Raw genomic sequence first — 26,072 nt, 5'->3', positions numbered from 1 at the left:
TGAAATGGGTGTTTTACCATTGAAAGCCTATCCACCATATAAAGGGATATGACCCAGTTTACATTCCCTATGCCTTCCACTAGATGTGAACAGTCTTTAGACATTGTTTCAGGCTTTTATTCTTAAAAATGAGGGAGAATGACATCTTTCAATAAGTGGACAATGGAAAGTCCCAGAGCTGTTTGGTGTGCGCTACCGAGAGCGCGCCTTTCGTTCTTTTTCCTTTATATTGACGACGCTATTGTCCGGTTGAAATATTATTGATTATTTAGACAAAAAACTACTTGAGGATTGATTATTAACATCATTTGACATGTTTCTACGAACTTTACTGGTACTATTTGGATTTTTTGTCTGCCTATTTTGACTGCCATTGAGCCAATGGATTACTGAACAAAACGCGCCAACAAAACTGAGGTTTTTGGACATAAAGAGGGACTTTATTAAACAAAACAAACATTTATTGTGTAACATAGAGTCTTGTGAGTGCAACCATATGAAGATCATCAAAGCTAAGTGATTGATTTTCTTGCTATTTCTGACTTTCGTGACTAATCTACTTGGCTGGAAGATGTTTGTATGGTTTTGTGTGCTGGGCGCTGTCCTCAGATAATCACATGGTGAGCTTTCGCCGTAAAGCCTTTTGAAATCTGACACCGCGGCTCGATTAACAAGAAGTTAAGCTTTATTTTGATATATTACACTTGTATTTAAATGAATGTTAAATATTTCTATTTCTGTAGTTTGAATTTGGCGCTCTGCAATTTCACCGGATGTTGTCAAATCGATCCCGCTAAAGGGATTTGATCCGTAACAAGTTTTAACAAACTATAGTTTTGGCAAGTGTGGTGGATGAATCAGAATTAGTTGGGTAACATAGATAATTAAGATGTCTTATCTGCATAATATGCTTCTGTGATATACTTGTTATTAGAATGTATCCCTTCGGACTCTGGTGTTGGCAGTTGCACTTCTTCCCTCAGCTGGGGCTCAGTCACCTGGGGCCCAGAGAGGGGAGAGGTCAGGCTTGTCTTTCACATGTCCCTGGTGCTATGCAGAATATCAGAAAGGGAAGAGGACAGGATGGAACATTGTATTCATATGTGAATGTGTTTTTACCTATTCTTAAACCATGTGAAGGGATGGCGTGATTAATGGGGAACCAATTACTTCTCTCCACAATGTCTGTGCGCCAGTCACTCCCTCCTTTGGCATTGGGGGGAGGTGTATGGCAGTGTCTGGAACCATTGTATGTCCTCTCTGATGTTGCACTTATCCTGGGATAGTGTATGACCTAGAGGCTCACTCCCTTCAGTGAGCTTGTCCAGGAGTGGTGTCAAGAAGGGGTTTGACTTGAGATGGGAGTATCTAGAGTTGACAATTGAGTTATGCCATTGGATGAGTTGGTGTTTTTGTGCTATGAAGTACCAGGAACGAGATTAGAACCTCGTCTTAAGGACCAACTGAACGATAATTTATAGCGAATGCTATCTGGCTACGGGATATTCCTTTCTCATTTATAAAGTCTGACTTTGGGAACTGTTCCTAATATCTGTGGTTTGTTATGTCGACTAGGGGGTGGATCTTTGCTATAAAAGATCTCAGTAGCCATTGTGTTGTCACTCTCAACGGATCATTAGAAATGGTGAATCGTTGAAGTCATTGCTATTGCAAAGCTCTTATTATTAAAGATTTAGTTTAAGTATAACTCTGACTTGGGTGAGAAGTTTGTCTCTCCTCATTTGATAGTAAAGAAATAAACGACCACACAAGTCGGTTAGGACATCTGCTTTGTGCATGACACAAGCAATTTTTCTAACAATTGTTTACAGACAGATTATTTCACTTATAATTCACTGTATCACAATTTCAGTGGGTCAGAAGTTTACATACACTCAGTTGACTGTGCCTTTAAACAGCTTGGAAAATTCCAGAAAATTATGTCATGGCTTTAGAAGCTTCTGATAGACTAATTGACATCATTTGAGTCAATTGGAGGTGTACCTGTGGATGTATTTCAAGGCCTACCTTCAAACTCAGTGCCTCTTTGCTTGACATCATGGGAAAATCAAAAGAAATCAGCCAAGACCTCAGAAAAACAATTGTAGACCACCACAAGTCTGGTTCATCCTTGAGAGCAATTTCCAAATGCCTGAAGGTACCAAGTTCATCTCTACAAACAATAGTACGCAAGTATAAACACCATGGGACCACGCAGCTGTCATACCGCTCAGGAAGGAGACGCGTTCTGTCTCCTAGAGATGAACGTACTTTGGTGCGAGAAGTGCAAATCAATCCCAGAACAACAGAAAAGGACCTTGTGAAGATGCTGGAGGAAACAGATAAAAAAGTAAATATATCCACAGTAAAACGATTCCTATATTGACATAACCTGAAAGGCAGCTCAGGAAGGAAGAAACTACTGCTCAAAAACCGCCATAAAAAAAACAGACGACGGTTTGCAACTGCACATGGGGACAAAGATCGTACTTTTTGGAGAAATGTCCTCTGGTCTGATGAAACAAAAATAGAACTGTTTGGCCATAATGACCATCGTTATGTTGGCAGGAAAAACGGGGAGGCTTGCAAGCCAAAGACCACCATCCCGACCGTGAAGCACGGAGGTGGCAGCATCATGTCGTGAGGGTGCTTTGCTGCAGGAGGGACTGTTGCACTTCACAAAATAGATGGCATCATGAGGAGGGGAAATTATGTGGATAAATTGAAGCAACATCTCAAGACATCAGTCAGGAAGTTAAAGCTTGGTCGCAAATGGGTCTTCCAAATGGACAATGACCCCAAGCATACTTACAAAGTTTTTGCAAAATGGCATAAGGACAACAAAGTCAAGGCATTGGAGTGGCCATCACAAAGCCCTGATCTCAACCCTATAGAAAATTTGTGGGCAGAACTGAAAAAGCATGTGCGAGCAAGGAGGCCTACAAACCTGACTCAGTTAAACCAGCTCTGTCAGCAGCAATGGGCCAAAATTCACCCAACCTTTTCCCTAAAAAGCTACCCGAAATGTTTGACCCAAGTTAAACAATTTAAAGGCAATGCTACCAAATACTAATTGAGTGTATGTTAACTTCTGACCCACTGGGAATATGATGAATGAAATAAAAGCTGAAATAAATCATTCTCTCAACTATTATTCTGACATTTCACATTCTTAAAATAAAGTGGTGATACTAACTGACCTAAGACAAGGAATTTTGACTAGGATTAAATGTCAGGAATTGTGAAAAACTGAGTTTAAATGTATTTGGCTAAGGTATATGTAAACTTCCGACTTCAACTGTATTTTTACGCCCGTATGTCGTTGATGTCTTTCTTCTCTGTTGGAATCCTCGATCGTCCTGTAGGTTTTCATCAGAGTCTCTGGTTAACTTTCATTGAAGTCACAAAGTCTTTTGTGGTTGTAGGCGATTAGAATGGATACTTCAGAGTACCATTCAGAAAGGTTTTCATAGATAGATGCTTCGGCGGCTGTCAGTATTCTCGTTCTAGACTTACGTAATTTCTAGCTGCAGACTAATAATTATACGTCTAAGATTTGCTCTTATTCTATAATGATCGATAGTCTCAGAGTTTAACCATTTTAAGCCATGTAGCCAAACTACAGCTGTATGGTTTCCGATCTTGTAGTTTTAAACCATTTCACACATAGCTTTAGCTACATGTTTTCTAGTCTTCTTAACCATTCGAGATGTCTGGCTAGTTGGTATAAAATGTAAATTTCGTCACGGGTTGTTTCATACATTTCAGAGAAAAGGGCGGTTCCATGATGCCGGCGTAATGTCTATGCTCATGTGGGCATGGCCACTGACTAATTAATCTTTATATGAAAAGCCATACTCTCATTTAGAAGGTTAACATCACATTACATCTGTTCACAAATAATTTTGTGTTTAATCACATACGTTTCACAATATTTAGATGTAAACCTGACAGCTGGGAAATGTACACTTTAAGAGATACTGTTATTCCCTGTCCATCATGAGATCACCAAATGAAACACACTCGTCATAACTATCCCATAAGTGTCCACAGACCATTCCCACATTCTCAAAAGTTGATATATTTTTTTATTCTCCCATTTTGGGGATTAGGAGTTTGGCCAAGAGTAGTCCTTCGTTCTCACTAGTCCATTCTTTCAATAAAATTACATAATTTGGTGTTTTGTTGATGGTGGTGGAAACGCTGTCTCAGGCGCCTCTCCAGAATCTCCCATAAGTGTTCAATTGAGTTGAGACCTGATATCTCTCCAGGTGTAGCAACTCCTCTCTCCCCAGGGGTAGCAACTCCTCTCTCCCCAGGGGTAGCAGCTCCTCTCTCCCCTAGGTTTTGAAGACATTGGTGGCTTCGCCCATAGCCAGTAGGGGGTCTGGGAAGGAATTTCAACAGCTAAATCCATTAATACATCTACAGTGTATTGCCAAAAACCACACACACACACACACACACACACACACACACACACACACACACACACACACACACACACACACACACACACACACACACACACACACACACACACACACACACACACACACACACACACACACACACACACACCCACATACACAGTGCAGTAATTAGAATCCCTACAGTAGCTTTAAGTGATACAGTCTACTGTGTGCTCTCTCCATCACTTTCTTTGTATGGTCCATTCCTGTCTCTGTGTCTTGTCTTTTGTCTCTCTCCATCATATCCTATTATTCTATTCCTGTCTGTGTCTTGTCTGGTGTCTCTATCCATCATATCCTATTATTATATTCCTGTCTCTGTGTCTTGTCTGGTGTCTCTCTAGTTTGCAATCCAAATGTGTTGCTATTGGAATTTGTACATGTTTTGTACATGTTTTACATGTTGTACATGTTTTGTACATGTTGTCCCATGTTGTCCCATTGCAAAAATCACTAAGCTGGAGACTCATATCTCCCTCTCTAACTTTATGCACCAGCTGTCAAAGCAGCTCAGAGATCACTGCACCTGTACATAGCCCATCTGTAAATAGCCCATCCAACTACCTCATCCCCATACTGTTATTTATTTTTTGCTCCTTTGCACCCCAGTATCTTTACTTGCACATTCATCTTCTGCACATCTATCACTCCAGTGATTCATTGCTAAATTGTAATTATTTCGCCTCAATGGCCTATTTATTACCTTACCTCCCTTATTTTACCTCATTTGCACACACTGCATATAGACCTTTCTATTGTGTTATTGACTGTATGTTTGTTTATGACAGGTCCTGACCATAGAAAGCTTTTATTTTTCTATGGTAGAGTAGGTCAGGGCGTGACAGAGGGTTTTGTCTAGTTTATTTATGTCTATGTTGGTTCTAGTTTATTTTTTCTATGTTGGGGTTTTGTCTAGTTTATGTATTTCTATGTGGGGTTCTAGTTGTTGTATTTCTATGTTGTTGTTTTTTGGGATGATCTCCAATTAGGTCATCGTTGTCTCTAATTGGGGATCATATTTAAGTGATTGTTTTTCCCCCTGGGTTTGTGGGAGATTATTTTGAGTAAGTGTATGTTGCATCTCTTCGTCACGGTGTCATAGGTGTCGTAAGGATTGGACCAAGGCACAGCGGGTAAAGTGCTCATCTTCTTAATTTATTTAAAGACAACACTTGAACAAAATAAACAAAATGACGAAACAGTTCCGTAAGGCACCACAGGCTATACAGGAAAACAACCACCCACAAAACACAAGTGAAACAAACACAACTACATATGGCCTCCAATTAGAGACAACGACAACCAGCTGCCTCTAGTTGGAGGTCGTTGCCAAAAACCCAACATAGAAATAGAAAACTAGATATAAACATAGAAATAGATAACATAGAACCTAAACCCCAAAACACCGAAACACACAAAACAAACACCCCCTGCCACGCCCTGACCAAACTACTATGACAAATAACCCTTTTTACTGTGCCAGTACCCCCCCCAAAGGTGCAGAGCCCGAATGCATCTCATAAAACAAAAACCCCACAAAAACAACCCCAAACTTAAAGGGAGGGAAGGGAGGGTGGCCACCGTCAACGACGGTCCCTGTGCTACACCCCCCCTTCCCAATCCTCCCACTACGGAGGTGGCTCTGGCTCTGGGCGTAGCTCCCCTTCAGAAGACTCTGGGCTGCGCGGCATCACTGGAGACTCCGGGCTGAGGAGTGTCCCTGGAGGCTCCTGTCTGAGGAGCGTCGCTGGCTGAGGAGCGTCGCTGGAGGCTCCTGGCTGAGGAGCGTCGCTGGAGACTCCGGGCTGAGGAGCGTCACTGGAGGCTCAGGGCTGAAGAGCGTCTCTGTAGGTTCCGGACTGGGGACCTTCGCTGCAGGCTCCGTGCCATGGGTCATCACTACTGGTTCCGCATCATGGATAATCACTGGAGGCTTTGTGCCATGGATCATCACTGGAGGCTCCGGGCCATGGGTTATCACTGGTGGCTTCGTGCCATGGATCATCCGTACAAGCTCCAGGCCATGGATCATCACTGGAGGCTTCGTGCCTTGGATCATCCATACGGGCTCCGGGCCATGGATCATCACTGGAGGCTTCATGCCATGGATTATTGCTGGAGACGTCGGACCATTGACCATCATTAGAGGCTTCCTTTGGGGTGCTGGAACTGGTCTCACCGGACTGGGGAGACATACTTCGGACCGCGTGCTCACAGCAGGCACTGGCCTTACCGGGCTATGGTGGCGCACTGGAGGTAGAGTGTGCTGAGCAGGCACAGGGTACACTGGGTCTTGGTGGCGCACTGGAGGTCTGGAGCGCACGGCCTGCACAACCCGTCCTGGCTGGATGGTCACTGTAGCCTGGCACGGGCGGAGCACTGGCACAGGGCGAACTGGGCTGTGCTGGGGAATGAGGGCTGCCGTGCGTAGAGCAGGCGCAAGGTAAACTGGGCCGAGGAGACGCACTGGAGACCAGATCCATTGTGCCGGCACACTTCTTTCTGGCTGCCGGCCAACTCTCGCCCAGCAACGCTGCGGAGCCCTTATTAGCCGCACTGCACTGTGCGTGCGTGCGTAAGGGCGACACCGACACCCAAAAATTTTTTGGGGAGGGGTGCCTCTCGGCCTGATGTAGCTCCCTTAATTTTCTCTGCCAGAAACTTCGTTCTGCCTCCCACGTCCATCCTTCTCCTCGGTGCTCCAATCCCCGCTGCTTGGTCCTTGTTTGGTGGGTGGTTCTGTCATAGGCGTCGTAAGGATTGGACCAAGGCGCAGCGGTTAAAGTGCTCATCATCTTAATTTATTTAACCTCTTGCATCTAGACGTTCCGCTAGCGGAACCCCGTTCCGCCAGCGGAACCCCTAGCCAACAGCCAATTGCGTCGCACGGCGCGAAATACAAATACCTCAAATAATCTATAATTTAAATTTCTCAAACATATGACTATTTTACACCATTTGAAAGACAAGACTCTCGTTAATTTAACCACATTGTCCGATTTCAAAAAGGCTTTACAGCGAAAGCAAAACATTAGATTGTCAGGAGAGTACCCAGCCAGAAATAATCACACAGCCATTTTCAAAGCAAGCATATATGTCACAAAAAAACAAAAACACAGCTAAATGCAGCACTAACCTTTGATGATCATCATCAGATGACACTCCTAGGACATTATGTTATACAATACATGCATGTTTTGTTCAATCAAGTTCATATTTATATCAAAAACCAGCTTTTTACAGTAGCATGTGATGTTCAGAACTAGCATACCCACTAGCATACCCACCCAAAACTTCCGGTGAATTTACTAAATTTCTTGTGATAAACATTCACATACATTCACAAAATACATAACTATTATTTTAAGAATTATAGATACAGAACTCCTTTATGCAATCGCGGTGTCAGATTTTAAAATAGCTTTTCGGCTAAAGCACATTTTGCAATATTCTGAGTACATAGCTCGGCCATCACGGCTAGCTAAACAGACACTCGCCAACGTCGAGGCTCAGTAAACTCAGAATTACTAGTAGAAAAATTGGATTACCTTTGCTGTTCTTCATCAGAATGCACTCCCAGGACTTCTACTTCAACAACAAATGTTGTTTAGGTTCAAAATAATCCATAGTTATATTCAAATAGCTCCGTTTCGTTCGTGCGGTCAGGTCACTATCCGAAGGGTGATGCGTGGGCGCATTTCGTGACAAAAAAATTCCAAATATTCCATTACCGTACTTAGCCTGTTGGGGATAGGGGGCAGTATTTGCACGGCCGGATTAAATCGGGTACGTTTTTTATCTTGTTACTACTCCTGCCCTGTAACTAGAATATGCATATAATTGTTTGATTTGGATAGAAAACACCCTAAAGTTTCTAAAACTGTTGAATGGTGTCTATGAGTATAACAGAACTCATTTGGCTGGCCAAAACCTAAGAAGATTCCAAACAGTAAGCGCCCTCTCTGACCATTTCTTGGCCTTCTTTGTTATCTCTATCCAAAACAAAGGATCTCTGCTGTAACGTGACATTTTCTACGGCTCCCATAGGCTCTCAGAAGGCGCCCGAACGTTGAATCATGACTCTGCAGTTACTGGCTGAAAAACAGTAGCGCATTTGGTAAGTGGTCGATCTGAGAGCAATGAGATGGGCGCGCGTGTGCACGAGATGACTCCATTTTCAACTTTGAGTCTTTGAACGAAAACAGGGTTTCCCGGTCGGAATATTATTGCTATTTTACGAGAATAATCGCATAAAAATTGATTTTAAACAGCTTTTGACATGCTTCGAAGTACGGTAATGGAATATTTTGAATTTTTTTGTCACGATACGCGCCGGGCATGTCACCCTTCGTTACCCTTCGGATAGTGTCTTGAACGCACGAACAAAATGCCGCTATTTGGATATAACTATGGATTATTTGGAACCAAACCAATATTTGTTATTGAAGTAGAAGTCCTGGGAGTGCATTCTGACGAAGAACAGCAAAGGTAATCCAATTTTTCTTATAGTAAATCTGAGTTTGGTGAGTACCAAACTTGGTGGGTGTCAAAATAGCTAGCCTGTGATGGCTGGGCTATCTACTCAGAATATTGCAAAATGTGCTTTCGCCGAAAAGCTATTTTAAAATCGGACACCGCGATTGCATAACCTCTCTAGGGCAGGCGGGACGAATTCGTCCCACCTACGCAACAGCCAGTCTAATCCAGTGGCGCGATTTTCAAATACCTTAGAAATGCTATTACTTCAATTTCTCAAACATATGACTATTTTACAGCTATTTATAGACAAGACTCTCGTTAATCTAACCACACTGGCCGATTTCAAAAAGGCTATACAACGAAAGCAAAACATTAGATTATGTCAGCAGAGTACCAAGCCAGAAATAATCAGACGCCCATTTTTCAAGCTAGCATATAATGTCACAAAAACCCAGAAGACAGCTAAATGCAATACTAACCTTTGATGATCTTCATCAGATGACAACCCTAGGACATTATGTTATACAATACATGCATGTTTTGTTCAATCAAGTTCATATTTATATCAAAAACCAGCTTTTTACATTGGCATGTGACGTTCAGAACTAGCAAACTTCCGGGGAATTTACTAACAATTTACTAAATTACTCACGATAAACGTTCACAAAAAGCATAACAATTATTTTAAGAATTATAGATACAGAACTCCTCTATGCACTCGATATGTCCGATTTTAAAAAAGCTTTTTGGTGAAAGCACATTTTGCAATATTCTAAGTACATAGCCCAGCCATCACGGGCTAGCTATTTAGACACCCGGCAAGTTTAGCACTCACCAATATCAGATTTACAATTACAAAAGTTTGATTACCTTTTGTTGTCTTCGTCAGAATGCACTCCCAGGACTGCTACTTCAATAACAAATGTTGGTTTGGTCCAAAATAATCCATCGTTATATCCGAATAGCGGCGTTTTGTTCGTGCGTTCCAGAAACTATCCGAAATGGTAAATCAGGGTCGTGCGCATGGCGCAATTCGTGACAAAAAAATCTCCTGCCTCTGAGCCACCAAACAGACAACTCACAAACAGAGTTCCTGTTCTTTGCCCAGAGACAGCAGACACCCCATTCCACTTTCTGGCGCCTTCAGAGAGCCAATGGAAGCCTTAGAAAATGTCATGTTACAGCAGAGATGCTGTATTTTTGATAGAGATGCAACAGAAGGCCAACAAATTGTCAGACAGGGCACTTCCTGTATGGAATCTTCTCAGGTTTTGGCCTGCCATATGAGTTCTGTTATACTCACAGACACCATTCAAACAGTTTTAGAAACTTTAGAGTGTTTTCTATCCAAATCTACTAATTATATGCATATTCTAGTTTCTGGGCAGGAGTAGTAACCAGATTAAATCAGGTATGTTTTTTATCCGGCCGTGAATATACTGCCCCCTATCCCAATGAAGTTAAAGACAACACTTGAACAAAATAAACAAAATGATGAAACAGTTCTGTAAGGCAACACAGGCAATACAGGAAAACAACTACCCACAAAACACAAGTCAAACAAACACAACTAAATATGGCCTCCAATTAGAGACAACGACAACCAGCTGCCTCTAACTGGAGGTCATTGCCAAAACCCCAACATAGAAATAGAAAACTAGATATAAACATAGAAATAGATAACATAGAACCTAAACCCCAAAACACACAAAACAAACACCCCCTGCCATGCCCTGACCAAACTACAATGACAAATAACCCCTTTTACTGGTCAGGACGTGACACACGGATTGTTGTTTTGTTTATGAGTTTATTGTATGTCTTGCATAGTTTCACAGTTATAATAAAATGTGGAACGATACACACACTGCGCTTTGGTCCCATTCTTCAGACAGCCGTGACAGAATCTCCCACCACCAACGGACCAAGCAGCGTGGTCAGGAGGACTGGACCTGGGAGGAAATCCTGGATGGGGCAGGACCCTGGACAAGGCCCGGGAGTATCCCCGTCCAAAGGAGGAGATTGAAGCAGCGAGAGCAGAACGGCGATATTACGAGGCGTTATACCATCAAGGCAAGCAGGCAGAGACAGCGAGAGAGGAATGGCGACAATACGAGGAACTAGCACGGCAATGACGGAAGCCCGAGAGGCAGCTCAAAAAAAAAATTGGGGGGCACACGGGGAGTTTGGTGGAGTCAGGTTTGGGACCTGAGCCAACTCCTCGTGCTTACCGTGGAGAGCTGAGGGGTGAACCAGAGCCAGTTAGGGAGACGAGTGAGGAACTCGACGCAAGATTCCGGAGAGAGGTGTTGGCATTGAGAGCGCTGCAGAGCAGGCATGCTGAAGAGCGTGACACCAGTCCGGTGTGTCCTGTTCCTGGTCCCCGTACTCGCCCTGAGGTGCGTATTACCAGTGTGGCGCCACCTGTGCCAGCCCCACGCATCAGGCCTCCAGTGCGCTTGTCCAGACCGGTGTGTCCTGTTCCTGCTCCACGCACTCGCCCTGAGGTGCGTGTTACCAGTCTGGCGCCACCTGTGCCAGCCCCACGCATCAGACCTTCAGTGCGCCTTACCAGTCCAGAGCTTCCGGCGACAGTTCCCAGTCCAGAGCTTCCGGCGACAGTTCCCAGTCCAGAGCCTCCTGAGACGGCCCCCAGTCCGGAGCCACCTGAGACGTCCCCCAGTCCGGAGTCTCCAGCGACGGCCCCCAGTCCGGAGTCTCCAGCGACGGCCCCCAGTCCGGAGTCTCCAGCGACGTCCCCCAGTCCGGAGTCTCCAGCGACGTCCCCCAGTCCGGAGTCTCCAGCGACGTCCCCCAGTCCGGAGTCTCCAGCGACGTCCCCCAGTCCGGTGTCTCCAGCGGCGGTCCGCAGTCCGGAGTCTCCAGCGGCGGTCTGCAGTCCGGAGCCTCCGGCAATGATCTGCGGTCCGGTGACACGAAAGCGGAGGGATCAGCTAGCGGAGCGGGGGCTATGCCCCGAACCGAAGCCACCTCCTATGCTGGCGGATAAGCAGGATGGGAGGGTTCTTCGTCCTGCACCAGAGCCGCCACTGACATTAGACACCCACCCTAACCCTCCCTGTTTTTTGTTGTTGTTTGGGGTTGTGCGTTCAGAGTCCGCACCTTTGTGGGGGGGGGGGGGGTACTGTCACATCCTGACCATAGAAAGCTTTTATTTTTCTATGGTAGAGTTGGTCAGGGCGTGACAGGGGGTTTTGTCTAGTTTATTTATGTCTATGTTGGTTCTAGTTTCTTTTTTCTATGTTGGGGTTTTGTCTAGTTTATGTATTTCTATGTGGGGTTCTAGTTGTTGTATTTCTATATTGTTTTTTTGGGATGATCTCCAATTAGAGGCAGCTGGTCATCGTTGTCTCTAATTGGGGATCATATTTAAGTGGATGTTTTTCCCACCTGGGTTTGTGGGAGATTATTTTGAGTAAGTGTATGTTGCACCTCTTTGTCATGGTTTGTTGTTTTGTTTATGAGTTTATTTGTATGTCTTGCATAGTTTCACAGTTATAATAAAATGTGGAACGATACTGACCTGTTGGGGTGTAGGGTGCAGTATTTTCACGGCCGGATAAAAAACGTGCCCAAATTAACCTCTATGGGACACCTTCCCGTTCTTAATCCCGGTAACGGGATTGCTTGACAAGATAGCAAAAATCTAATAATTTCAATTTCTCAAACCATCAACTATTTTACACCATTTGAAAGATAAACATCTCCTTAATCCAACCACGTTGTCCGATTTCAAAGAGGCTTTACGGCGAAAGCATAAAGTTAGATTATGTTAGGACAGTACATAGACAAAAAATTACACACAGCCATTTTCAATGCAAGGACAGGCGTCACCAAAAGCAGAAAACCAGCTAAAATTATGCACTAACCTTTGACAATCTTCATCAGATGACACTCCTAGGACATTATGTTAGACAATATATGCTTTTTTTGTTCTATCAACTTCATATTTATATCCAAAAACAGCATTTTACTTTGGCGCGTGATGTTCAGAAAATGTATTTCCCCCAAAACTCCCGGTGAACAGCACAACAATCTACAAAAATACTCGTCATAAACGTTGATAAAATATTAAACTGTTATTCAAAGAATTATAGATTAACATCTCCTGAATGCAACCGCATTGACAGATTTCAAAATAACTTTACTGGGAAAGCACACTTTGCAATAATCTGAGTACTGTGCTCAGAAAAATACACTACGCAATACAGATAGCCGCCATTTTGGAGTCATCTAAATGCATAAATAGCATTATAAATATTCACTTACCTTTAATAATCTTCATCAGAAGGCACTTCCAGGATTCCCAGGTCCACAATAAATGTTGTTTTGTTCGATAAAGTTCATAATCTATGTACAAATAGCTCCTTGTTGTTCGCGTGTTCAGTTCAGCTACTCCAAATGTAGGAAGCGCGGCAAAAATTTCACGACGAAAAGTTTAAAAAAAATTATATTTACGTTCGTTCAAACATGTCAAACGTTGTATAGCATCAATCTTTAGGGCCTTTAGAATGTAAAACGTCAGTAATATTCCAACCGGACCCATGCATTGTCTTGAAAAACGTTTTGGAACAGAGCTACGTCTCGCGTGAATGCGCGCCAATGAACAGATGTCCTTCCCTGGGTGACCAACTTCCCAGCCTTCTCATTCGGTCTCTGTTCATCATAGACGCCTCAAACAACTTTCTAAAGACTGTTGACATCTAGTGGAAGCCTTAGGAAGTGCAAAATGAATCCTTAGTCACTGTGTGTTCGATTGGCAATGACTTGAAAACCTACAGGCACCAGATTTTTCATTTCCTGGTTGTATTTTTCTCAGGTTTTTGCCTGCCATATGAGTTCTGTTATACTCAGACACCATTCAAACAGTTTTAGAAACTTCAGAGTGTTTTCTATCCAAATCTACTAATAATATGCATATTCTCATTTCTGGGAAAGAGTAGTAACCAGTTTAATTCGGGTACGATTTTTATCCGGCAGTGAAAATACTGCCCCCTAGCCCAGACAGGTTAAACTGGTTACTACTCTGGTCATGACAGTACCCCCCCTAAAGGTGCAGACCCCGGATGCACCTTTAACAAAAAAAATATAAAAAAAATAAACCCAAACACAAAAATAATCCCCTAACTAAAGGGAGGGAAGGGAGGGTGGCCACCGTCACCGACGGTTCTTGTGCTACACTCCCCCCTCCCCAACCTCCTACTATGGAGGTGTATCAGGCTCCTGCCTTACTCCCCACCCTAACCTGTCCACCCCCGCTAACTGCTTATTATTATTTACCCCTCCTGAAGTCTCTGGACTAAGGCGCATCGCTGAAGACCTCGGGCTGAGGTGCGTCGCTGGAGACCTCGGGCTTATGCGCGTCGTTGGAGACCTCGGGCTGATGCACGTCATTTGGGAGCTCCGGACTGGAGGGCGTCTCTGGGAGCTCCGGACTGGAGGGCCGTCTCTGGGAGCTCCGGACTGGAGGGCCGTCTCTGCTGGCTCCGGACTGCGGGCCGTCTCTGCTGGCTCCGGACTGCGGGCCGTCTCTGCTGGCTCCGGACTGCGGGCCGTCTCTGCTGGCTCCGGACTGCGGGCCGTCTCTGCTGGCTCCGGACTGCGGGCCGTCTCTGCTGGCTCCGGACTGCGGGCCGTCTCTGCTGGCTCCGGACTGCGGGCCGTCTCTGCTGGCTCCGGACAGCGGGCCGTCTCTGCTGGCTCCGGACTGTGGGCCGTCTCTGCTGGCTCCGGACTGTGGGCCATCTCTAGACGGGGCACTGTCACCAGAAGCTCTGGATGGGGCACTGTTGCCGGAAGCTCTGGACGGGGCACTGTCGCCGGAAGCTCTGGACGGGGAACTGTTGTCGGAAGCTCTGGACGGGGAACTGTCGTCGGAAGCTCTGGACGGGGACTGCGCACTGAAGGCCTGACGTGTGGGGCTGGCTTTGGAGGCGCCAGACTAGGGACACGCACCACAGGGCTAGTGTGAGGAGCAGGAGCAGGACGAACTGGACTGAGCTGATGCACTGGAGGCCTGGTGCGTGGGGCTGGTACTGGAGGTACCAGACTGGAGACACACACCCCAAGGCTAGTGCGAGGAGTGGGAACAGGACGCACTGGACTGGGCTGACGCACTGGAGGCCTGGTGCGTGGTGCTGGCTTTGGAGGCGCCAGACTGGAAACACGCCTCAATGCTAGTGCGAGGAGCGGGAACTGGATACATTGGGTCATGAGTAGGCACCGGCGGTCTGGAGCGCACCACCTGCACAACCCATCCTGGCTGGATGATAACAGTAGCCCTGCATGAGCGGAGTGCTGGCACAGGGCGAACTGGGCTGTGCAGAGGCCTGATGGCTGCCGTGCGTAGAGCAGGTGTAGGGTAGCCTGGGCCTAGGAGGCGCACTGGTGGCCAGATGTGCTGTGCAGGCATACTCCTACCTGGCTGGATGCCCACTCTAGCACCGCACTTGCGAGGGGCTGGGATCGCTCGCACCGGACTGTACGTGCGCATGGGCAAGATCGTGCGCACTTCCGCATACACTGGTGCTCTCATGATCCGTTGCTCCCCATAATTAGCACGGGGAGTTGGCTTAGGTCTATTACCTGACCTAGCCACTCTCCCCGTGTGCCCCCCCCCCCAAAAAAAAAATAATAATTGGGGCTGCCTCTCGCACCTGCCCCTCGGTGCGTATAACGCCTCGTAATGGCGCCTTTCCGCCTTGGCTGCCTCCAGCTCCTCCTTAGGGCGCTGGTACTCCCCAGCCTGGTGCCATGGTCCTGCCCCGTCCAGGATCTCCTCCCATGTCCATGAATCCTTATATTCCTCCTGCTGCTCCTTCCTCCGCTGCTTGGTCCATTTGTGGTGGGTAGTTCTGTCACGATTGTCGTAAGGAGTGGACCAAAACGCAGCGGGAAAAGGTATACTCATCTTATTTTTTTATTTGAAGAAGGAAAAACAAAATAAACATGTATACAAAAAAAACAACTCCAAACAATCCCGTCAGGTGCAACAAACACTAAACCAGGAAATAACTACCCACAAACCCCCATAGAACAAACACCCCCATAAATAGGACCTTCAATCAGAGGCAACGAGAAGCAGCTGCCTCCAATTGATTGTCAACCCAATAAACGCCACATAGAAATAGACCAACTAGAAATAACATAGAAATACACTAACATAGAACATAACCCAAACAACCCCGAAACACCCTAAACAAACACCCCCTGCCACGCCCTGACCAAACTACAATAACAAACAGCCCCTTTACTGGTCAGGACGTGACAGTCTCCACTTGCCTCCTCTTTAGTCTCTCCTATTCTGAAATCTCTAAAACTCTCTGAAGGGTCTGAAACGTAATTTTCTTGTAAGGAAAATTCACAGAGAAGATTTGGCCATTTTCAAATTTTATTGAATAAAATATCACATTCTTTTTGGAATACTCCCTAAGCCAAAAGCATCATAACAAAGTACACAATTAAACAAAACAATGGGTAGGGAATGTAATAATCTCCATTCCCCATAGAGATAGAACAGACACAAAGCAGGTGGAGGTGGGGGCGGCAGAACAAAAAGGGCAGCATTGTAACCTAGCGATTAAAGCCTAGCGCAAGTAACCTTAAGGTCGCTAGTTCGATTCACAGAGCCAACAAGGTGAAACATCTGATGTCTTGTCTGCCTGACTTAACCCTAAGTGCTCCCGTAAGTCACTCTGCATAACAGCGTCTGCTAAATGACTAAAATGTAAAACAATAATAAGCATTTAGTATCCAGTTTGTAAACAGCATTCAGCAGTTTAACACATGTATAGAATTCAAACGCAGCATGGTATGGTGAGGCGGTAGAAGCAGTAGCAGAAAGGAAGTGCATGGTCAAGCAGCAGCAGAGAGGAAATGCTCTTAAATGCCTCAGGAATCATTTTTCATTGTGTCCAAAGGTTCTAAGAAGAGGAAGTGGAGTGAGGAGGAGAAAAAGGCAGTGGGAAAAACATGGATTAAATTCAACCACTCAGGAGCTAGTCCAGGGAAAGCAGACTTTTGCATGCATCAAGGCAGCGCCACAAGCCCTCAGAGAGCGGGACTGGCAGGCAGTGAAGTGTTATGTCAAGAACAGAATTACAGCATGTGAGAGGGACTACCAGAAAATGATGTTGTCTGTCTCTCTGTCCCTCTGCACTCTCAGAAATAAAGTGTACAACTGCTTGTCACTGGGGTGGTACTTTTAGTTATAGATACATAATTGTAACCCAGTTCATACCTCAGATAGTACCTATCCACAGGTACAAAGGTTTATAGTATTATTATTAGTGACAAAGCCATTTGTTCCTTGTAAGTAGGGGTGTAATGTTTCAACAAACCTACGGTTCGATATGTTTTGGGGTCACTGTTCGATTTCGGTACGGCGGGAAAATGAAATACCATTTACAATGTTCAGCATTCACAATGTTGCTGCCATTGTCTGTTGTGACAGGATTGTTATATTAGGTCTCTCAAGTTTCCACTCTAATGCTGCCTTTGTAACCAGGTTCAGGCAGTTAGGAATTTGCCAGTTCTGAAGTCGTAAATACCAGTTGGATGCATTCATGTAATTTGAACTCATTGATAAACGGCGATTGGCTATTGGCCAACAACTGTGTCAACTATAAACTAAAAGTACAGCGATCATGCTTATAAACAAATTATAGAGTTCAAAAACAGATTTTTATAAATAATGTTTTGTTGCATTTAACTGCCAAAAATGCTGTTATAGAAACCATTTCCTTAGTAGGTGACGTCAGAGGTCACCATCTGATAGAAGTGGAAGCTCAGGATGATAGACGAGTTTCCCACTAGTAATTACCAGTTGGAGGGCCATTCAAGTGGATTTTTCCCAATCTTATGTAGTAAATTCCCACTTCCCACTTGGTAACAAACGCACCATGATACTGCCTCCTTCAGTGCCTGATGCGTACTTGTGACTCTCATAAAGGAGGCGTATCTGTAGCACGGTACATCTCCCTTGGGTAATGTGAAAGCCTTGCCCCCACTAAGCCATTCCTCCTAAGTAATTTCCCAGTGTGCCTTGCCTTTTCTAGTGAATTGTAACATTACCACCCATGACTATTTGTTAGTGACAGAGACATGGCTGTTGAATTCGGTCCTGTGGCCATAACCAAGTTAATTCCTAGGCGTATATTATCATCATAAAGTCTATCATCGTAAAGTCTTTGACAGTACATTAGATTTCTGAAGGTACATTGTGTATTTTCATATTTTTGTACTCCAGGGAACTATACTGTACCCTTATTTCTAAGTGTGTGTATACCTGCTTACCTGCCTGTCTCTCTGTCTGTCTGTCACTGCCTGCCTGCCTGTGTGCTGTGTGTGTGCCACTGTGTTTGCCTGCCTGCCTGCCTGCCTGCCTGCCTGCCTGCCTGCCTGCCTGCCTGCCTGCCTGCCTGCCTGCCTGCCTGCCTGCCTGCCTGCCTGCCTGCCTGCCTGCCTGCCTGCCTGCCTGCCTGCCTGTCTGTCCGTCTGTCCGTCTGTCCGTCTGTCCGTCTGTCCCCCTACCTGCTCATCTGTCTGTCCCCCTGCCTACCCGTCTGTCTGTCCCCCTGCCTGCCCGTCTGTCCCCCTACCTGCATGTCTGTCTGTCTGCTTTTGCCTGTCTGTCCCTCTGCCTGCCTATTTGTTTGATTTTGTAAATTAAAAAAATCTACCCCAAAAAGCTATGTCCTGCTCCTTCCCTGACTTTTCCTGAATGTTTGTATTTTACACTGCTCCTTCCCAGACTTTTCCTGAATGTTTGTATTTTACACTGCTCCTTCCCAGACTTTTCCTGAATGTTTGTATTTTACACTGCTCCTTCCCAGACTTTTCCTGAATGTTTGTATTTTACACTGCTCCTTCCCAGACTTTTCCTGAATGTTTGTATTTTATACTGCTCCTTCCCTGACTTTTCCTGAATGTTTGTATTTTACACTGCTCATTTCTCTGAATTTTGAAATCACAAACAGAAAAGTGTTTAGAGCCTTTGTACCAGTTTTCCCCCACCAATTCAAAAATGTATCTGCCAAGACAATGTGCTGTAGGACGTTGGTACCCAGCCAGGTGCTAATGCATCTCTCTCTCCTCACTGAAGGAATGACAAATTAATGAATGGGTGATAATTGTTCATCTTACTTCACAATGTAATTTAAATGAGGCCTAACTGAATGATGGGTGAAGGGAGGGTGAAGAGGTTGATTTCATTTAGAAAGACGTTGTAATACGTTTGTTATACCTATTTATCAGTAGCAAATCATTTGACAGCATGACTTGTGGGTTAATACCATTACTTTTACATTTTACGTCGTAATAATGCAAAACATATCCTTGACTCTATCCAAGTTGATGAGCGGGAAACAAACGATGCCAGTCAGCCTGCACAGCCGTCCCTTTGAAACTACACCAAAACTAACTTCACACATAAAAGTACGTGTTTGCATTCTCAGCACCATGCATCCCACTGGATCTGGCATGTGAGCTTCATGAGAACCACATGAACGTCAAGAAAAAACTACAGCCGCCAAGCTAGCAGCAGGTCCTGCTCTCCCTCTTCCCTAAGCACCACAGCTCCAAGCAGGCAGCAGGTCCTGCTCTCCCTCTTCCCTAAGCACCACAGCACCAAGCAGGCAGCAGGTCCTGCTCTCCCTCTTCCCTAAGCACCACAGCACCAAGCAGGCAGCAGGTCCTGCTCTCCCTCTTCCCTAAGCACCACAGCTCCAAGCAGGCAGCAGGTCCTGCTCTCCCTCTTCCCTAAGCACCACAGCTCCAAGCAGGCAGCAGGTCCTTCTCTCCCTCTTCCCTAAGCACCACAGCTCCAAGCAGGCAGCAGGTCCTGCTCTCCCTCTTCCCTAAGAACCACAGCTCCCACTTGGGAAAAATAAGATACAATGTCATGGTGGCAGGTGCACAGGCAACAAGGCCCATGAAAACTGTGTGCAGGGCAACCGATTTGTTTGTGGGGCCTGCTCACACAGATCCCCGAACCGAATCATATAGAGAATACAGATTGATTCATGTGTAAAGGCACAGGTATAAGGGCACTACAGTGTCTGATTACAATCAACAAATATCTTGTCATCTTGTTTTTATATCTTGTCATGAATATATTTCTTTTTTTATCCAATTCATCCTTTACAAGTGATCATGTACTGGTGGTTTTGTTCAGTAATACAGCAAATCATTTCACCTGGCAGGTTATAGTATTATTATTATTATCTTATTATCATCTTTTTTGTTTCTGTATGAAGCTGTAACTGGACTTTATTCATTACTATAACTCTATTACTAATCACCTGGCTGGTTATAGTATTATTATTATTATCTGTTAGTTTCTGTATGAAGCTGTAACTGGACTTTATTCATTACTCTATTACAAATTGAATCTACAAATATTCAGAAAAACAGGAGTTTATAATAGGACAGTTTCACAAGGTTAGTCACATACTCAGTTATGTGGACGGACACAATTCACATTTTCATTTACAGTGTGTGTGTGTGTGTGTGTGTGTGTGTGTGTGTGTGTGTGTGTGTGTGTGTGTGTGTGTGTGTGTGTCAAGTGTGTGTTATTGTGTGTCCAGTGTGTGTGTCCATTGACACAGAGTTACCATGGTTATTATTGACCGAGTAAACTGGTCCAAACTGGTGTGTGTTACTCCATGTATAAATGTCATATTGTGATTAAACATAAAACACATGATTAGAGTGAAACATCATGTTGTGTTTGACACAGTGACCACCTTGCATAGGGACACTGAGGAGTTAACATCATAAACCCTAAACCCTGGATAGAGGGGCTCTGTGAATGTGGAGGTGAATGTGATCAGGTGGGTTAGTGTGTCAGAGGAGACTCTGTAGAAGGACAGAGTGCCGGCTGGCCAGTCCAGATACACTCCTACTCTGTGGGAGCTGGAGGAGGGGACGGCTATGGTAGTGGAGTTATTATTGTGCCTGGCAGAGTAACGGTTGTCAGAGAAGAACAGACTCCAGGACTTCTCATTGGATCCAATAACACAGTCATTACCCTCTCCTCTCCTGCTGATTCCTTTATATGTCACTCCAGTATCAGCCAATCCCCCACTCCCCTCTACCTCCCAGTAACAGCGCCCAGTCAGACCTTCTCTACACAGCACCTGCTGCCAGACCTCAAATCTCTCTGGGTGATCAGGATACGGTTGCGTCTCTCTCCTACACGTCACCTTTCTGTTCTCCTCAGACAGAGAGAGGAGTCTGTTTACTGTGTTTGGGTCCAGTGTGAGATCACAGACATCTGATGGATGAAACCAGACACAATGTTAGAAATCATCATCATTCACATTAGAATGTTATCTCCCTAGTGACCTCTATGCTCTCGTTGGCTGGCCCTCACTACATATCAGTCGCCAAACCCACTGGCTCCAGGTCATCTATAAGTCTTTGCTAGGTAAAGCCCCGCCTTATCTCAGCTCACTGGTCACCATAGCAACACCCACCCGTAGCACGCGCTCCAGCAGGTATATTGCACTGGTCACCCCCAAAGCCAATTCCTCCTTTGGCTGCCTTCCAGTTCTCTGCTTCCAATGACTGGAACAAATTGCAAAAATCTCTGAAGCTGGAGTCTTATATCTCCCTCTCTAACTTTAAGCATCAGCTGTCAGAGCAGCTTACCGATCACTGTACCTGTACACAGCCAATCTGTAAATAGCACACCCAACTACCTCATCCCCATATTATTACTTACCCTCTTGCTCTTTTGCACCCCAGTATCTCAACTTGCACATCATCATCTGCACATCTATCACTCCAATGTTAATGCTAAGTTGTAATACTTTCACCTCTATGGCCTATTTATTGCCTACCTCCTTACTCTTCCACATTTGCACACACTGTACATAGATCTTTTTATTTTTCGTTTCCTTTGTGTTACTGACTGTACATTTGTTTATGTGTAACTCTGTGTTGTTGTTTTTGTGTCACTGCTTTGCTTTATCTTGGCCTGGTCGCAGTTGTAAATGAGAACTTGTTCTCAACTGGCCTACCTGGATAAATAAAGGTGAAATTAAAAGGTGCGAAAAAAAACACTAAATAATTTAATGTAGATGTTTCTAGGTATCAAAAGGAGAATTTAAGGTAACTTGAGACTTGTTGAATGGTCATATGTTATACTGTATGGTAATATAAAACACACTTATTCCCATTAATTACATACACACACACACACATCCTGAACACACACACACACACACACCTGTATGCATGCATGAACACACATTTCTAGCGTAACACGAACACACCACACACATTGTCAAAGCAACTCTTTGTAAACTTTGGTGTCCCTGATTTCTGATTCTGTAGAACTACAGCTGATATTTAATATGACCAAGTAAGTAATGATGGTGGTCTTTGACTTTGACTTAACTTGAATTAAGACTTATTGTTAGTCATGTTCTTCACAGCATTCAACACTCACATTTTCTAAGCCCAGGTTTCATTGTGTACTCTCCAGCATGTTCCACACTGTAGCGGGAAGCAGAAGAACAGACAGTCATTAGGTGATACACGTGAACACACACACACACATGCACATGCACACGCACACACACACACACACACACACACGCACGCGCGCACATGCACACGCACGCACACACACACACACACACACACACACACATACACACACACACACACACACACACACACACACACACACACACACACACACACACACACACACACACACACACACGCGCACATAGACAGCATATAACTTTGTCCAAGTGGTTGAAGAATGTTTGTCTTAACTAGCCTGATAAATCAAACATGTCTGATATGAACATTGACGTAAACCCTCTACAAACTTGAGGTTCTCCAATCTGCAGTGTGGATCCTCAAGTTCAGCAGAGAGCAGTCTGACTCCTGAGTCTCCTGGGTGATTGTAGCTCAGGTCCAGCTCTCTCAGGTGTGAGGGGTTTGACCTCAGAGCTGAGGCCAGAGAAGCACAGCCTTTCTCTGTAACTCCACAGCCTGACAGCCTGACAAAGAGATCATCATGATTTCACAAACACACTGTTATTTTAACACCAGTAGTGTAGAAGGACAATGGCAGATGCATTTGGTTCATTCTCCCAAACAACATGTGGATTAATCTTCCGTCTCCTATAAATGTATGGTCAAATTGTTATACTAATGTGAACACCAATGCGTTGACTCAATATGTTTTTCAATAATACATATTTTTCTCTAAACTGAACATTTCTTCCTGATGATTAGTACTTAAATGTAATTTGATGTACTCACAGAGCAGCTCTGGAGGCTTTGACCACTGGCAGCAGCCTCAGAAGACCTTCCTCTGATCTGGAGTATTTCCTCAGGTCAAACACATCCACCTCCTTTTCTGATGTCAGCAACACAAAGACCAGAGCTGACCACTGTGCAGGTGACAGTTTGGCTTCTGAGAGATTTCCTGAGCTCATGTAGCTTTGGATCTCCTCCACTAGAGAACGGTCATTCAGTTCATTCAGACAGTGGAACAGATTGATGCACCTCTCTGGAGAGGGATTCTCCCTGATCTTCTCCTTGATGTACTTGACTGTTTCTTCATGGCTCTGTGAGCTTCTTCTTGTCATTGTCAGTAGACCTCGTAAGTGCTTCTGATTGGACTCCAGTGAGAGGCCCAGAAGGAAGCGGAGGAAAAGGTCCAGGTTTCCTGTCTCACTTTGTAAGGCTTTATACACAGCACTCTTGTAGAAAGTAACTTCAGGCTTGTTTCTGAACAGAGCAAAAAGGTTCCTGGACGTTGATTGAGGTTTGTCCATTAGATTCTCATTGTTGTTGATGAATGAGAGGAACACATATACAGCAGCCAGAAACTCCTGAATGCTCAGATGCACGAAGCAGTACACCTTGTCCTGGTACAGACCACATTCCTCTTTAAAGAGCTGTGTGCACAATCCTGAGTACACTGAGGCTTCATTGACATCAATGCCAGCCACTTTCAGGTCTTCTTCATAGAAAATCAGATTGCCCTTCACAAGCTGTTGAAATGCCAGTTTTCCCAGTGACAGAATGCTCTCTTTATTCCAGTCTGGACCTGTCTCTTCTTTCCCAAGATACTTTTCATTCTTCTGTTTAGTATGAAACACCACAAGGTGAATGTACATCTCAGTCAGAGTCTTGGGCATCTCTTCTCTCTTATGTTTCAACATGTGTTCAAGGACTATTGCAGAAATCCAACAGAAGACTGGAATGTGGCACATGATGTGGAGGCTCCTTGAAGTCTTTATGTGTGAGATGATTCTGCTGGCCAGGTCCTCATCACTGAATCTCTTCCTGAAGTACTCCTCCTTCTGTGGGTCATTGAACCCTCGTACCTCTGTCACCTGGTCAACACACTCTGAAGGGATCTTATTGGCTGCTGCAGGTCGGGTAGTTATCCAGAGGAGAACAGAGGGAAGCAGATTTCCCTTGATGAGATTTGTCAGGAGAACATCCACTGAGGTTGACTTTGTGACGTCACAGCAGATCTTGTTGTTCTGGAAGTCGAGGGGCAGTCGGCACTCATCCAGACCATCAAAGATGAACAGAACTTTGTACTTGTCATAGTTGGAGATTCTTGATTCTTTGGTTTCCATTGAGAAGTGATTGAAAAGTCCAATCAAAGAGTGTTTTTCCCCTTTCATCAAATTCAGCTCCCGAAAAGGGAATGAAAATACAAATTGGACATCCTGATTTGCTTTTCCTTCAGCCCAGTCCAGGATGAACTTCTGCACAGAGACTGTTTATCCAATGCCAGCGACTCCCTTTGTCAGCACAGTTCTGATAAGTCTGTCTTGTCCAGTTAAGGGTTTGAAGATGTCGTTACATTTGATTGCAGTCTCTGGTCTTGCTTGTTTCCTGGTTGTTGTCTCAATCTGTCTCAGCTCATGTTCATTATTGACCTCTCCTGTTCCACCCTCTGTGATGTAGAGCTCTGTGTAGATCTTATTAAGAAGTGTTGGGTTTCCTTGTTTAGCGATCCCCTCAAATACCCATTGACATTTCTTCTTTAGATTAGATTTGAGTTCACTTTGGCAAATCACAGCAAGCTCATCTGAATGAAGAAATAACACAGAGGATATTAATATTATGTCTGTTTTAATGCCTACAGTATTGTAGGACTGTTATAAAGTTGTACATTATAATAATTTATTCCCTTAACTGACTGTATAAATGTGTAAATGATTATATAATGCATTACACACTGGAGTGACTGATTATATTCATATTATTCATATTATTGATGGTATCATTAATGTTGTCTATCTCTCTCTCTATCTTTCTCCTCTGTCTCTCCTCTGTCTAAATTAATCAACACATCCCTGCTGCTACTTGATGAGGTCACTAGGTGTTGTGTTAAGGCTTTTACAATATCATTGTGTTACATGGCTACTTTAGCTGTACTTTAGCTACAGCTTTTAATTGTTTGTTATGAAACAGAATTCAACATGAGGCAGACAGCTCTTACTTTTCTCCAGTGTGTCAGCAAGCTCCTTCTGGTTCATTTTCCTCAGGAAGTGCAGTGTGATCTTCAGAGCCCCCTCTCTGGAACTGCTCTCCTGCTTCCCATCTTCAGCATCCACAACTTCCTTATCCTGCTTCTGACTCTCAAAGCCTTCTGGGAGTTCTGGACTAAGAATCCTCTTGAATATCTTCAGCTCATTCCTCACAAATGTCATAATATTCTCTTCAAGCAACTGAAATAAATAACGTAAATAAGTTAAGCAAGAGAATAAATGCTTTCTCAATAACATGTTAATGAATGATTGACGATCAACTTTATTTGAGGTAAACAAATACAAATGTACATAAAAGGACCACATACACTGAATATGGAGTCCAGGTCTGTTTGATGACTCTGGGAAGACTGACCACTGAGAATCTCTGACTCTGATCTCTCAAGTTGGTTTCTGTGGACAAAACATGAGGACACACACACACACACACACACACACACACACACACACACACACACACACCCACACACACACACACACACACACACACACACACACACACACACACACACACACACACACACACACACACACACACACACACAGAGGTAATGTTTTGTTT

The 26,072-nt window shown here is 44.5% G+C and overlaps 1 protein-coding gene across 1 annotated transcript; it reads right to left on the bottom strand.

Moving 5' to 3' along the window:
- Nucleotides 1-23,251: 23,251 nt before the first annotated feature.
- Nucleotides 23,252-25,684, bottom strand: LOC123741852 (NLR family CARD domain-containing protein 3-like). Its single transcript, XM_045716080.2, has 2 exons — nt 25,462-25,684; nt 23,252-25,047 (listed from the first exon to the last, which is right to left on the bottom strand). The coding sequence occupies exon 2, from the start codon at nt 24,635-24,637 to the stop codon at nt 23,252-23,254; it is 1,386 nt and encodes a 461-aa protein (XP_045572036.2). The 5' UTR covers nt 24,638-25,047; nt 25,462-25,684.
- Nucleotides 25,685-26,072: the final 388 nt, after the last annotated feature.

The sequence above is a fragment of the Salmo salar genome, chromosome 03 (genome assembly GCF_965601325.2).
Source record: "Salmo salar chromosome 03, fSalSal1, whole genome shotgun sequence".
Lineage (NCBI taxonomy): Eukaryota > Metazoa > Chordata > Actinopteri > Salmoniformes > Salmonidae > Salmo > Salmo salar.
The sequence above is the reverse complement of the archived record's forward strand: the minus strand, read 5'-3'. Positions and strand labels throughout refer to the sequence as shown.

Bases quoted from the DNA above. Each gene is read 5' to 3' on its own strand.
- LOC123741852 (XM_045716080.2), bottom strand. From the start codon at position 24,637: ATGAAAGGGGAAAAACACTCTTTGATTGGACTTTTCAATCACTTCTCA.